Raw genomic sequence first — 14,370 nt, forward strand, 5'->3', positions numbered from 1 at the left:
CAGTTTTTAACAAAAAAAAGAAAAAAAATGCTGATTCTAAAGCAGTTTTGTATTCATTACACAATAAGGCTGAGACATTCAAGCTGGCTAAAGAAAACGAACGAAACACAAAGATATCTGCAAAAAATACCTCAGCAGTTTTATAGCACAGTACCCGTTCCTTAACACATCATGTGATGTTTAAAAGAGACTTCTGTGAAGATACCTCACAAAATAAATCTTTGGTTGAAGAGATTCGTAATTTTTTATCTGTAAGTATTGATACCAAATCTATTCCATATATGTTGTAATAAAACTATATTAGCATATTATACGTTATTTCTGATCAAATTAGGATTATTAACTTTGGATCATAAGTGGAACTGAAAGATCTGCAATTGGATTGGATTGCATTGGCAAGTAAGTGTTTAAATTTTCTTAATTAGTCAATACAAGGTTATGTTCTGGATTATTGATTCTTAGTTGATACATGTTGGTACTTGTGTGTATACAAAACTGCGTATTTTTAACTTTTTCCATCTAATGCTTAACCTGTTCAAACCTTCCTTTTGCATATCTGTAAATGCTGCGTTGAATTTTGCGTATTTTATCTTAATTTTTAATTTTCTATAGAAAACATGCCTTATCTATTTACTTCGTCATTCAAACCTGATTTTTATAGACCTACCAATTTTCGATCATTTAACTGTATTAATTAATTTCTGTTTTTGCAACTATATTTTTTATTCAAAGTATGAATGAACGTGTCTGACAATGGATCCCAAGCGCTGTGCCCAGGATGTGTTACGGTGTCATCTCTGTAAGACCCCTGTTACACCTATGTACTGCGACATTTGTCACATACATCTGTGTAAAGAATGTGAGGGAGAACATCTCTCAAGCGAATTTAAAGACCACAAGGTGGTGCCCTTTAAGATGCGTGCATCTACAGCAAAGTGTCAAAAACATTCCTCGAAAATATGTGAACTTTATTGCGTACTATGTGACATTCCTATATGTGCAACATGTGCTTCTTCAGAGGATCATAGAGGCCATGAATTTGTTGAGTTTTTAAAACACATTGAAAATAAGAAAGAAGTAATACGAAGAGATTTAAAAGAGTTTGAGCTATCCATTTATCCAAAATATAAAGAGATTGCCTCTTATATTTCAGTTCAGAAAGATAACATCAATACCAACTCTAAAAAGTTGACAATAGCTTTAGAAAAACAAGAAGAAGACTTGCGAAAAGAAATAGATAACATTTTGAAAAAACTGAAATCTGCTCTTGATAAAATAGATTCAAAATACTTGGCTGTTCTAAATAGGCAGGAGGACGAAATAGCACAAACTATTTCTAAAATTACTCAAAACATTACTGATTTGAATGGTTTGCTTAATTCCAATGATGCCTCTCATGTCTTTGCTTACAAATCCAGGAATGCCGATTTCAGAAGATTGCCTCCTAAACTCAAAATATCTTTACCAAGCTTGACTTCTCAGAAGATAAATAAAGAACAGCTTTATCAGCAATTTGGTGCTTTGTCAGCATTTTGTATAACATGCGATAATGATGGTTACACAATAGATTCCCCTGACGCTGAGACCTTTCCCTCTGAAAAACCACTCCTTGAGGAACCACGGATCATTACAGAGTATGGTAACCAAAGTGAATTACATGGCGTTTCTTGTCTAAGCGATGATTATATCTTAACGCATGGAAATGAAAAAATCATGAGACTCGTCAATCTCCAGGGAAAACTAGTAAAGTCATTTGAAACCAAAACAGGAAACATACCAGGAGCCATAGCAGTGACGAGTGGGTATCCAGTTTATACTGATTACAATGAAAGAACAGTGAACATATTGAAAGATGAAAAGTTGCAGAGAGTTGCCAAACTTCAGGGATGGAGACCTCGTAGTATATGTGTTTCTTCTGCCGGCGATTTCCTTGTTATCATCGACAGTGATGATTATCAACAAGTAAAAGTCGTGCGTTACTCAAGCTCAGACTTCAAAGAAAAACAAAGCATTCAATCAAATGATAATGGTGAGCCGCTTTATTCACTTGGCGATTTCTCCAAGTATATCAGCGAGAACAAGAACCTTAACATCTGCGTAGCTGATTATAGAGCCGGGGCAGTAGTGGTGGTCAATCAGGCCGGGAAACTCCGGTTTACCTACACTGGTCCTTTTTCTACTACCAAGGAATCATTTTGTCCAGTCGGTATCACTACCGACAGCCAGAGTCGGATACTTACAGCAGACTATTGGAACAACCGCATCCACATTTTTGAGCAGGACGGACAGTTCCTCCGCTACATTGACGACTGTGATATACAGCGTCCATGGGGATTGTGTATGGATTCCAAAGACAATCTCTTTGTTGCTGCGTGTAAGACATTTAAGGTGAAAAAAATTAAATACTGTAAAACGAGAAAGTATGGCGCTGTACAAATTTTAGCGCCTTTGGCCCAACTGCCCTTGAGACCTAAAATTAATAGTGCACCAACGATTTTCTATATTTGAATGAAATTTCAAGTTACAAAACGATAACTTCAGTCCCTTTTTAAAGCGCTAAGCATACTCAGCGCTTTATTGTCGTTAGACTTCTACTTCCGGTGCATCGAAAAACCGCCCGCTATGAGCAGAATTATACATCATTTAAACTGGTTAGGGAACCAGTTTCAGGGGTTTATGCACATAACGGAACGGGCTATTGTGAATCTAATGTACGGGGTATTGTGAATTTAATGTAGGGGGGCTTACAAATATCATTGCAGGGGCTGCCACGCAGTGATGAGGAAATATACAGAAGCTGAAATGTTGTATACATATATATGTTATATACATACAGAAGCTGGGTTAGCGCTTTTCAGTACTATCAGTACTTTGATTAATAATAAGAAGTGAGCGCTTCCGTAATTCCGAAGGGACGACTCTGTTTGTATATACAATAACATAGGTATATAGCATGTAGATTACAGTTAGTTCTCCTAAAGCACGAATTAATTCAATTTTATTGCTTTAAAGTATCTAACATTGTCACCTTCAAAATTGGCTTCTTCCTTATGTCACCTCCGTTTAGCGCCTCGAAGTGAAAATATGATCAAGCTTGATAATCGTAAATGATATGTTAATTTCTAGCAATTTAATTTATCTATGAAATGTAAAATTACTGTGAAAAAGATTCGCTTATTTGATATATAAATATATAAAAAAAAAGAATAAAAATATAAATGCATTTTTGCTTTAGTTTCTTAGACATAATTTCAAATTTTAAGATTATGAAACAATGGAAAACAGAATTTTAAAAGCGTGGTAAAATTAGAGAGATAGAATATTTCTTCATGATTAAAAAATAATTAATGTCAAAACTCTCAGATGTAAATAGTGATCTAAAATGTTCAGCATTCAGCAATAACTTACTAGTGTTTAGATTCAGTCTATTTATATTTACCACACGACGATTCGTTGCTTGTACTGACGAATCTTCCCCATAAAATTTGATGCATGAAATGATTTTATTTTCTTTTGCATAACTATAATCAGTTTAGAAAAAATTAAATAGTTCTTTTTCTTCTTCTTCTTCTTTAAAGCACTGCGCAGAGCGCCTATAAGAACTTTAATACTCAGGCACATGCTAGGGCAGTAAAACACATAACCTCTTATTTACGAGTTATGTAGATCATATGGGGTTAAACCATAAGGTCTGCTACCCGTAGAATCATGTTTAGCGAAACTTTGAAATGATTTTCTGCGGCTGTTTCTTTTGGGAGATTGTTTTACTGGCTTATCGTTCTTGGAAAAAAGGTTATTTAGATACCTTATTGGATGACGGCATTGCCCTCGGATGCCGGGAGCGCTGGTCCCTGCATTACACGCAGTTACATATTGGCTACTTGGTATCTCGACATCCACATATCTTGTACATCACGATGGATCTTACATTTGAGCCTTTGATCTTTTTTTTACTTTTGATTAATCTAACCATCTTGCACCGCTTTAATGGACTCAATGTATTGTTTTATGTATGGATCGATCCTTGGTCCTTAGCTGTTGGTTTGTCAATCTAAAATATCTAAAAGTGTGTGTTTTTAGACATTAGACCAACACAAAATAAAAAACACAAAACAAATTTTCAATGGTTTTTTTAAAGTAATGTATTCCTCGAAGTTCATGTCCTTGGGTTCCTCTGGCCGATTTGCCTGCCGTCGTCGGTTAGCTGTCCTGGCTGCATTCACAAACTTCGGACGGGCAAATTCTGGTTTCCTGTGATCTGAAATCTATGATTGAAATTCTTGTTAATCTGTTAAATTTGAAATTAAAACTATCAAAAATTTAAAAATAACCTGCAAAATATAAACTGTTCTGTGATATGTAGCGAAAAAAATAAGAATTTTTGTTAAATATTTTGCCGTAATACTAAAAACAATACTGGGAGCAAGTTGTCTTTATGCTGGGGGCGAGCTGTCTTGACTGGTGGCGAGTTGTCTTAAATTGGGGTTGAGTTGTCTTAGGTTGTACTGAGGGCGACTTGTCTTGGAGGCGAGTTGTCCTGATTCCCATTAATCCACTATTTGCTCTCTCGTGAGGATGTCATTTTGGCTGCAACATGTTTTTTTTTTATACTTTTCTTGCAGAATATTCTGAATGATGTCAAGATTGAATTTATGTCCATGAAGGCTATATTCATTAACCCTTTTTCATATTCTTGATGTTTATGTTGTATGCTCTATCTCATTTGTGTATCTTTTAAAAGTTTGCTGGCTTACTTCTTATTGGTGATAATAAAGTTTCGATCAGAATTTGTGTCATGTTCACTCTTGCTCGTGATGTGAACAATACGTCTACGGTTTTGTTGTTGCAGGTTTTGAAATCCACTATTGGCATTTGTGACAAGTCATCAGCAAGTTTCATAACCTGCTAGTTGATATATTGTGGATACCAGTTACCAACTATATGGTTCTACGTGACCACTGGATATCAGTTAAGTTGAGGTATCCTTCCAAAGTAAGTTCGTCGATTCCTGACTTTGTAGAACTGAATCCATCTAGTTGTCATCTGTTTTTAAGGAGGACGGTATACTGAAGAAATTGTTAGTCTGAAGAAGGTAAATAATTGTTAAAGGGACAAAGACCATCCAGTCCTGTTAATGAAGACATTATTTTTTACGTATCAATTTATATACTGATGTTTTTAAGCAATATGAGCTGTATTTAATTTTTAGAATTTAATTTGCTGCAAAAACCTGCTAGTGTGATAAGTCTGCATGTAACTTAAACTTCCATAATAGATAAGATTTGAAAAGAGCATGAATTTTTGGAAGGAAAAGATTTCCCTTCTAAAGAATATATAGCAGATCAATTTTTGTACAGGACGACAATGATTCAATTTTGCTCCAATAAAGCTTCTTAATTACTTTTTTCACAAAAATATGGCTAACAGAAATTTAAAAACCACGATAATTGTTGTCATTTTAGTGGACAATAACATTTTTGTAAAAAAAAAAATTCCAACATGAAAATTGCAACTCATAACGCTTTAAATATCATTACATATGCGCAAGCTAGACAGTTTTTGTTGACTCTCTTTTATTTTATTATTTGTATTTAGATAAGTATCAGTATAAAAGGCTGTACATAGATTTAAATGAAACAATGCCGAAATTTTAGAGTTATATAATTTGGGAAGAAAAACCAATTATTTCTGATTTGTTGAAAAATAGTTCTCAACGAAGAGAAAAAGTAAAAAATATAATATGATGTTAATTGAATAAATCATAAAACGAACTTGACAGTAGATTCAATTTTGTGTTCTGTAATGACATTCTTAAGGCTCTTTAGTTTATGTTACCACAACATCACATGTGCATGAATAATGTTAACTCAGATACAATAACACAACTACGTGTAAGTTTTCATTGGAAATTTGCTATATATTCTGTTCATCAAAGATTATACGGGAGATCAGTCTTACACAGTGCATCTACTGTGAAAAATCCCGAGAGTTTCGAATTCAAACCAATCTCTCATCAGAGGGCGTATTACGCTTTGCTTCAACACAGTCAGTGAAGCTTGCGAATATATATATATATATATATATATATATATATATATATATATATATATATATATATATATATATATATATATATATATATATAAGTGGACTCTAAAGTAACTTGAAACAGTTTCTCTATTCAACAAAAAATCTCACGTTGTTTTAACATTGTTTACAGATTTTAAAAAGAACAACTCGTGATCAATATGAAATTTATATCATCAAAATTAATACGACATAACCTGCACCACTTTAAAGCAACTTTCTCCCTTTCTTTCATATTTTTATCTGGTGAATTTGTATGCAAATTTTCACCTTTAACTAAACATTGGGGTATGCCATAAACCAGAACAATAAATTTATTTGTCTCTGCATAAATGAGGATATAATCACATACATGTATTATAAACACCAATTCTTAACATTTTTCAAATGGCTTAAGTTTTACGTGCTTATTAACAAACTTGATAAGAAATGTATGCATGCATACCAAACACAATGTGATCTTTTAGATTATCAACAAAAAAAGTTCTCCAATCCTTTTTTATTTTTGTTTTTTGTACAATCCTTAAGTAGCATGCAGTATGGTCATTGATGTTGCAAAATACTTCTAATTAAAGAGGAGTACAGTAACACACACTGAAAATAGCCGTTATGATAAGATTAAAATCTTCTGCCAGAACGATATCAAGATTTCTATCCCTTTGAAAACAACACAAAGAATAGTGTGAAATATGACCCCCAGTGAATTGGTAAAACAATAAATTTCAGATTTATCGGTATACTTTTTTTTCTTGTGCATGAGCTTGAACTTTGTAAACATATGTCATATGTACTTTCTTAGAATTCTTTTCTTACTCAAGAAAAAACAACCCCAAGGGAGATGTTAATCATTATTTATGGTAGGGGTACGCTGTTTACATTCAATCTCCCATTAGACCTTTAGATCCGCCACACATTTTAAAGCATTTCAAATATACACATGAGCACATTGGGGTACATTTTTCAACTTAAATGTATTTTGCCAAAATCTATATGTAAAAAGAGAAAACTATACATCACTGTGTAACTTCTGAAATAAATACAAACTCGCTAAACTTTTTATAGTGTTACTCGTCTGTGCGAGGCGTGTCACGTGACATTGATTTCGATAAGCGTGTTCGACGGGACTTTACATGACATCTACTATAATTATACTTTCATTTACGAATTTCATTATTTGTAAGTTGTGTTGTCAACGGATTTTTTTCCGATTGCTAAGTTTTCCCATAGTTGGTGAGAATTTGACGATATATAGTTACGTGGATTGTAAAAGACTCTTGAACGATCTGCTTCATTTATTCATGTTCATGTACAAATCGTCTATTGTACCAAAGTCAACCCATTCTGTTCAATTTTATTCATTGGAAGGAGAGAATCACAAACCAGAACAAAATTCACATTTACAGAGTGTGTACAAAATCATCGATAATGCATCAATCAATTCAATAAAAATTATCAAAGATGTCAACAGTAACAAGGGTGTATGATATTTATTTACTCTTGTGTTATCAAAAGCATGGTAGATTTTGTATAGATCATTGAATGTAAAAAGGAGCCGTTTCCTTGTTTAGGGATATCACCCTTTCACTCCTCTGAGATTTAGCAGAATCAGGGAATAAGAAAATACTACAGAAGATACTATCGAAAAACACTTATTGTAATGAGAAAAAGTAAAACAGTTTCTGCTCTGTTCAAAAGAACCATACACTTTAATTGATTCATACTAAACAAAATAGATATGAGTATACAGTAGGAAAACCCCATGGTCATGTATATTCAGAAATTTTCAAAAATAACAATTAATTTCCGAAATTGCATAATATTGTCAACAATCAAATAAGTGTTTGTCTCTTTGTTAGGTTTGAATTACGTTTTCTGTTCAATTGATCTCACCAGGATGTCATGAACCTGTGAAAAAGAAATTTTACGTAATATTTAATATGCATGCTTCTTCGTTATATTGCATGATTTTTATGTAAAATCTTTGCATGAGAAAGAGACAAAAAGTAACACACGAATTTCGTGCAAAAACCTCCTGTGATTTTGACATGATTTCCATCTAAATATCATACACCTAATCTTTTAATCCATCATTTCAATAAAATATCATGCAAATTTTGCATGATATTCATGCAAAAAATGTGATGTAAATTCATTACCGATGTGGTTTTTGAAATAGAAGAAGATACTTAAATATTCAAATTAGGACACTAACCTGAACATGTGCTGGTGCACTTAATGCATATATGACTGCGTTGGCCAAATCCTCTCCTTCCAAACACTGAAAAATCAATTAAAAGTCTGTGCTTCAAGTACTGAAGTGGTCATAGTATCAATTTTAATCAAAGTTGACTCTTGTGCATAATGATAATTTGATTTTTCAATTAATTAAGACACAGTCATTATGATAATTATGTTTTGAATATACATATGGAACCTTTCTTATTTCAATGACCTTGATTAACCTGGGATTGATATATTTCTCTTTTTTTACAAATAAATTAATATATGCATAAAAAAAAGTAAAAATTTACAAATTAAATGTTGTTGGAGAGGGGATGTTATGTGTTTACAATTTATTAGAAAGCAAATTAAGACAATTCAGAGAATTCATCAGTTTTTTCCTCTATAAATGTAAAACAGGGTGATTACATTTCATTTAACCTGTAAATGGCATCAATTCAAAAACTGTTTATTTTACCAGTACTTACCTTCATGCGACTACAAATTTTCTTCCCACGTTCTGGACTTTTATACATTCTTTGATGGAATTCTGTTGCCACTATCCCTGGACTGACAGACTATTTAAGAAGATTGAGGAGAAATACAGTTATCTGCCTTATATTCTGCATAGAGTCTCTCCCCTTCTTCTTAATTTTTCAAATTGCATGTTTCAAATAACTGTTTTTGCCATCTCTTGGCTTATAGTCTGCATGTGCATAAATATACTCCATACGATTGATTAAATGATAAAGCAGGTAATACTAGTATACAGATTAGAATTACTTATCCTTCTAATTAAAAATTCAAAGGTTGAACAAAAAGAATTTAAACATAAGTCCATTTCTTTAGTTTCAGAATCCATGGAATGTATATGGATTTTACAAATCATAAAGAAATGAAGGAAAATCTGTATATATCTCTGTACATGCGGATGTACTCTTAATTCGACAGTATAAAATTAAAAACCCCAGTTTCTCACCGAAACCCGTATGTGAGAATTCAGCATATGAAGTTCGTTTCTGATGCCCTCCACAATTGCAGACACAGCACATTTTGTGGCACAGTAAAAATGACCCGCTGCATTTGGAATAACACGGTGTCCAGCCAAGCTGAAAATAAATATCATTACATATATTGATTATAACCTTCCATATGTATCCAAGTGTAAGTGTGAAATGTTATTTTTTCCCCTGTGGCTAAGGTGGTATGGGACACCTGTCGAGATTAATGTTGATAAAAAAAAAACATTACTATCAAAATATTTTCACCGGTTTAGATTTTTCAAATTATGCAATTTTTGACCCAAATTTTTTAAAAAAGGTAACATTTGTAAAAGCCCCAGCGAGATTCGAACTAATTACTTACAGATTTGCAAGTTATACTCTAACCCACTGCACTACGCTGTTAGGTAACAACATTGGGAAATAAAACATTTATAATGTTATACTTCATTGTTTTTTTTTTCGATAGGAAGTACGTAACAATATGGACGTGTCTCATACAACCTAAAAGGGCAATAGTCTATATTGTAGTTTCATGTAATATTTTATGTATAAATATACCTAATAAAAATCTTATTCACTTTCTCTACATTGAATGAATATAAAATCAATTACCTGTTAATTATAATTATGTGACCATCATCAACTTTGTTTTTCTGCATTTGTTGGAAGGCTTCCCTGGTACATATGCAAAGACCAAGTACATTAACCTAAAACAGTAGATTGTTTAAATTCTAAATCTTGAATACAGTAATGTATTTCTTTAAAAATAACTACTAATTATTAACCTATACACTGTAACAATAGATATACAACACAGCTGAAGACTGACATGCTGCAGTCATTATTTTTTTTAAAAATCTTGATAACCTATTCAGTCATATTTTTCGAAAAGATTCTCTTTCTCTCAATCTCTCTCTCTCAAAGAAAACAAATCTTGATGTTTTCATTACAGTACTCATGAACTAATGCTTTAGAATAAGGAGCAGAAAATTTGAAAAAATTGAAATTTACATCTAACATGTTTTTCCAGTCAGCAGTGCTGCCAGACAGCAAGGGCGCACAGTGTGATAGTCCGGCGTTGTTAATGCACACATCTACACCTCCTAGATCTTTCTGGATTTTTTTAAACATTGCCAAAATCTCCTCTTCTTTGGTGAGATCGCATTTGATTGGAATCAGCTGACCCTTTTCACCCTTCAGCTCATCTCGTATAGACTGAAATTAATAATTTAACATATTAATATTTAAAATAAAAAAGCACTTCTAAATTGAGATTTCATTGATAAATATAGTGACAAAATGGCAATTGAAGCAACTTTTGAAATTAACTCAGGGGTTTTCTTGAAACGACAAAGGCAGTTTTTGCATTTACTCCATAGAAAACTGACTTGTATATCCTTCAATAAGCATTATTTACGCTTAAAAAAAACATACAATCACCGACGGTTCTGGGTGTGAAGAGAAGCCAATGAGGCATGTAGCATCGGAGGAGGAGGGTGAGGGGGGCCTGCACCTCCTTTTTATGCAAGAAACATTTTGCTTGAAATTAGATATAGAAAATTTAATTTTAAAGGAGTTCATCCACTTACGAATTACAGAAAAAATTAACAACTTTGACATTAAAACAGAAGTTTAAAGTAACTAAGCCCCCTTCCTCCCACGGAAAAGAACCTGTTAATAGTTTTGCGGGTTTTTTTGGGGGGGTTGTTTTGGGGTTGTTTTTTTTTTTGCTTGTCAAGATTTCGAATAAGTCTGCCCCCGCCCCCCCCCCCCCCCATCCATCACTGCTACGTGCCTGCCAATACACATATAAACGAGATCGATTTTTTGTTATAAAATTCAAGTGAGCATTGTGGTCCATGGGCCTTCTACATACTGCATTATTTGGCAGTTTGACTTTCCGATAGCCCAAATTATTGCTCCAATCGTCATGTATTTCCACGAGTATGCAATGCATACTTTTTTCATTGTAAAGAACATTTAGAGCTTGCTTCGTATTATTTATCTTGGTCAACCATGATCCACTGTGTTATATAGTGCCTTTTCCCCCTAGCCATCTTTCCCCCCGGAAAAATGGCTATATAGCAGTTCTTCCCCCCGGAAAAATGGCTATATAGCAGTTTTCCCCCCACGGAAAGCTGACTAAATAGTGGGCTTTCCCCCTTTTTATAGCCAGATTACCCCCACGGAAAACCTACTATAAAGTGGATTTTCCCCCATTTTTACTTTCCGGCCATGCGTGACAATAATTTGCAATAACTGATATATTAATTTCTCACAAAAAAGGATAATTATGGCATTTATTAATACATAGAATAAAATGCATGGTTTTCCAACCCCAAATATGAACTAAGGCATGCGCCTTCATAACATGCATGTGTCATCATCGTTTATTTCACCTGTTCTCACCCCTTTTTGGAACACCTTTTACACGGATTTCGGCGGAATACCTCGAATCTTTTTCATCTAATCGGTGCTTATCTACAGTTTTGACTTCGACGTTATGAACACGTGAGAACACATTTGAGTGAAAATACGCCGGTTTGGAAATCTAATTTTCCAATGTATTACCATCAATGTATAAGCTTCTCCCAGGGAACTAACTGACCAATCTTGACTTACTTTCGTAGAGGAAGGGAATAAAAAGTGGAAATGTATTAATCCCTTCGTCAATTTTAAATTAATACCGTTAGAATTGACGATCTTAAAAACAGTTATATGTTTCTTCTAAATATCAAACGGGAGACAGGATGCAATGATATGATGAGAAACTGAAATGTTTTAGTTTTACTTTGATGGTTTATTGGTATTTTAATTATGTATTAAAAGCATGTGTAAAGTTAGTGTTTACAATTTCGTTTTAAAGTTACGCACATTCATATTTTAAGCACATTTCTACGAAACGCGAGATATAATGATGTAAACATTTTAAAAAACATTGAAATGTCTTCACAACCAGAACAATGTCGGTATCTTTGCTGGTTACTTTGGAAAATGTGAAATGGAGCCTGAACTAAACTTATGTTTATATTGTCACTCAGTATTTGTTAATTTTGCCACTTTTAAGTTTGCAACGTGATTTATAAATATACAATTTTGAAAATGATGCTATATAAATCAAGATATACGATTCAATTACCTAACAAAATTATACTATTTGTTTCATATTTTTGCAAAAAAGATTTACTTGTGTACCATATTATTTCTTCGAACAATTAAACAAGGGTAATTAAAAAAACAAAAACAACCAACACATATTGGATGAGCTGACTTTTTTTAAATATAAGCTTGTTCTTCTAATCAATTAACAAGTTAAAAAGTCGTATATGCGCTTAGGTTGGTTATTTTTTTTTCGGTTTCTCCTTTTATGAATAAAAGTTCATTGATTTATTTATCTAATTATTTATTATATCATTAGTCATCTTATGAATTGATTAAATGTTTTGAAGAATAATTAATTTTACCCGCGTACCTTTTTAAAAAATTTTGTTCGTTAATTAAAAAAAAAGCAGCAGAATTAAACGTAATTTTCAATTATTTTGATAAAGAAATATATGAGTGATTGTGTATTTTTAAATGATTTTTTTACTTTTAAATGACCGTAAAAATATGTTCATGTGGTCATCTATAGTTTTTGAGATATGGGGCCCTAAAAAATACATATTCTTTATAATTGGATTTCAAACATCGGGCTCGAAAACAACAAAGGCTCCTACCCTGCATGGGGGCTTAAATTTTCGGTGTCATCTACAAGTGGTATACCACTATCACTGTGAAAATATGGTTAATTGGTCTTCTCTAGAATTTGAGATTCGGGTCACCACTTATAGAACACTAATCAATCATTATAATAGGGTTTTCAACATTGGGCCCTGAAACTTCAAGGGCCTCTTCCCTGAGGGCTGAAATTTTCAGAGTCATCTTCAAGTGGTAAACCACTGCCACGATAAAAATATGGTGATATGGTCATCTCTGGTTTATGAGACATTGGACCCTAAGGAATATGCACTATAATTATTATGATAGGATTTTAAAATCGGGCTCTGAAACATTGTAAAACTTGTAAAACTTTTTTCAATAAATTACCTTAATTAAGTTCTATGTGTAATTCCATTACACACATGTTCAACTTTCAGCATTGTCTATAAAAATAATGAATCGGCAAAACGAAACTTAACCTGTACAGATGAATGCAGATACACATGTATGCAACATGAGAGTGTAGAAACATTGATTTTAATCCTGACTGGATTATCATAAATATCTTTTATAAAATCTGAACCAAAAACGTGAGGGAGAAACCCTACTATGGGGGGAAAGCTACTTTATAGTAGCTTTTTCCCCCGGGGGGAAAGGCTACTATATAGTAGGTTTTCCGGGGGAAAAGCTACTATGGGGGAAAAACTGCTATACAACACCGGCCCTGCATCAATTACAACGTTTGCATAAAACACTCGATTTGTTACCTCAATTTGTTGCACGTTTCTTGCACAGCCCACAACTTTCAGGCCATGTTTGACCAAAGCTCGTGTGATGGCGGCTCCTGTCCCCACCGAGGCTCCGGTAACAAGCGCAACCCGACCGACCCATTTCTCCATGTTGACAATAACGTCCTTTCACTATTTCCTTGTCACAAAGTGAGAAAAAATGTGTTACCAAAATTCAAAGAGATATGGCACCTTTTCCTGTTGTTTTGCCTACACTCTTGGTTGAGCGGAAAGTACATTTTACTAAAAATAATTGCGCCTTTTCATACTATTTCGCCCTTGACGCTCCACATCTATTTTTAAAAATGACGAATGACAAGTCTATACATGCATACCCTGTTTACCCTTGTTGCTACAAAATCAATCTTGATCAGTCAATTCTATAACATACATGGTAAACTTATACATGTACAAACATCATTCGTCATTTAAAGAATAGACGAGGAGCACCCATGCGTGGTTGAACGGAAAGTACCTTTTACTAAAAATAGATATAAAGGTACAATAGTGATTTTCGAAATCTAGGTATTGATTTATGATTATGTACGTATCCACCGATTTTTGATAAATGA

The 14,370-nt window shown here is 33.3% G+C and overlaps 2 protein-coding genes across 2 annotated transcripts; one reads left to right on the plus strand and one right to left on the minus strand.

The window, feature by feature from the left end:
* The first annotated feature begins 65 nt into the window (after positions 1 to 65).
* LOC128168271 (E3 ubiquitin-protein ligase TRIM71-like) lies at positions 66 to 5,417 on the plus strand. Its single transcript, XM_052834470.1, has 3 exons — positions 66 to 251; positions 335 to 399; positions 733 to 5,417. The coding sequence occupies exon 3, from the start codon at positions 754 to 756 to the stop codon at positions 2,506 to 2,508; it is 1,755 nt and encodes a 584-aa protein (XP_052690430.1). The 5' UTR covers positions 66 to 251; positions 335 to 399; positions 733 to 753; the 3' UTR covers positions 2,509 to 5,417.
* Positions 5,418 to 7,426: 2,009 nt separating this feature from the next.
* LOC128166353 (dehydrogenase/reductase SDR family member 11-like) lies at positions 7,427 to 14,213 on the minus strand. Its single transcript, XM_052831464.1, has 7 exons — positions 13,778 to 14,213; positions 10,323 to 10,526; positions 9,924 to 10,018; positions 9,287 to 9,416; positions 8,796 to 8,885; positions 8,300 to 8,365; positions 7,427 to 7,992 (listed from the first exon to the last, which is right to left on the minus strand). The coding sequence occupies exons 1-7, from the start codon at positions 13,907 to 13,909 to the stop codon at positions 7,951 to 7,953; spliced, it is 759 nt and encodes a 252-aa protein (XP_052687424.1). The 5' UTR covers positions 13,910 to 14,213; the 3' UTR covers positions 7,427 to 7,950.
* Positions 14,214 to 14,370: the final 157 nt, after the last annotated feature.

This window comes from Crassostrea angulata, chromosome 10 (assembly GCF_025612915.1).
Source record: "Crassostrea angulata isolate pt1a10 chromosome 10, ASM2561291v2, whole genome shotgun sequence".
Taxonomy (NCBI): Eukaryota; Metazoa; Mollusca; class Bivalvia; order Ostreida; family Ostreidae; genus Magallana; species Magallana angulata.

Coding starts and splice junctions, on each gene's coding strand:
- LOC128168271 (XM_052834470.1), top strand. CDS start 754: ATGGATCCCAAGCGCTGTGCCCAGGATGTGTTACGGTGTCATCTCTGT.
- LOC128166353 (XM_052831464.1), bottom strand. CDS start 13,909: ATGGAGAAATGGGTCGGTCGGGTTGCGCTTGTTACCGGAGCCTCGGTG. Junction 10,527..13,777: donor GAAACGTGCAACAAATTGAG/GTAACAAATCGA, acceptor TATTAATTTCAG/TCTATACGAGATGAGCTGAA. Junction 8,366..8,795: donor AAATTTGTAGTCGCATGAAG/GTAAGTACTGGT, acceptor TTGATTTTTCAG/TGTTTGGAAGGAGAGGATTT.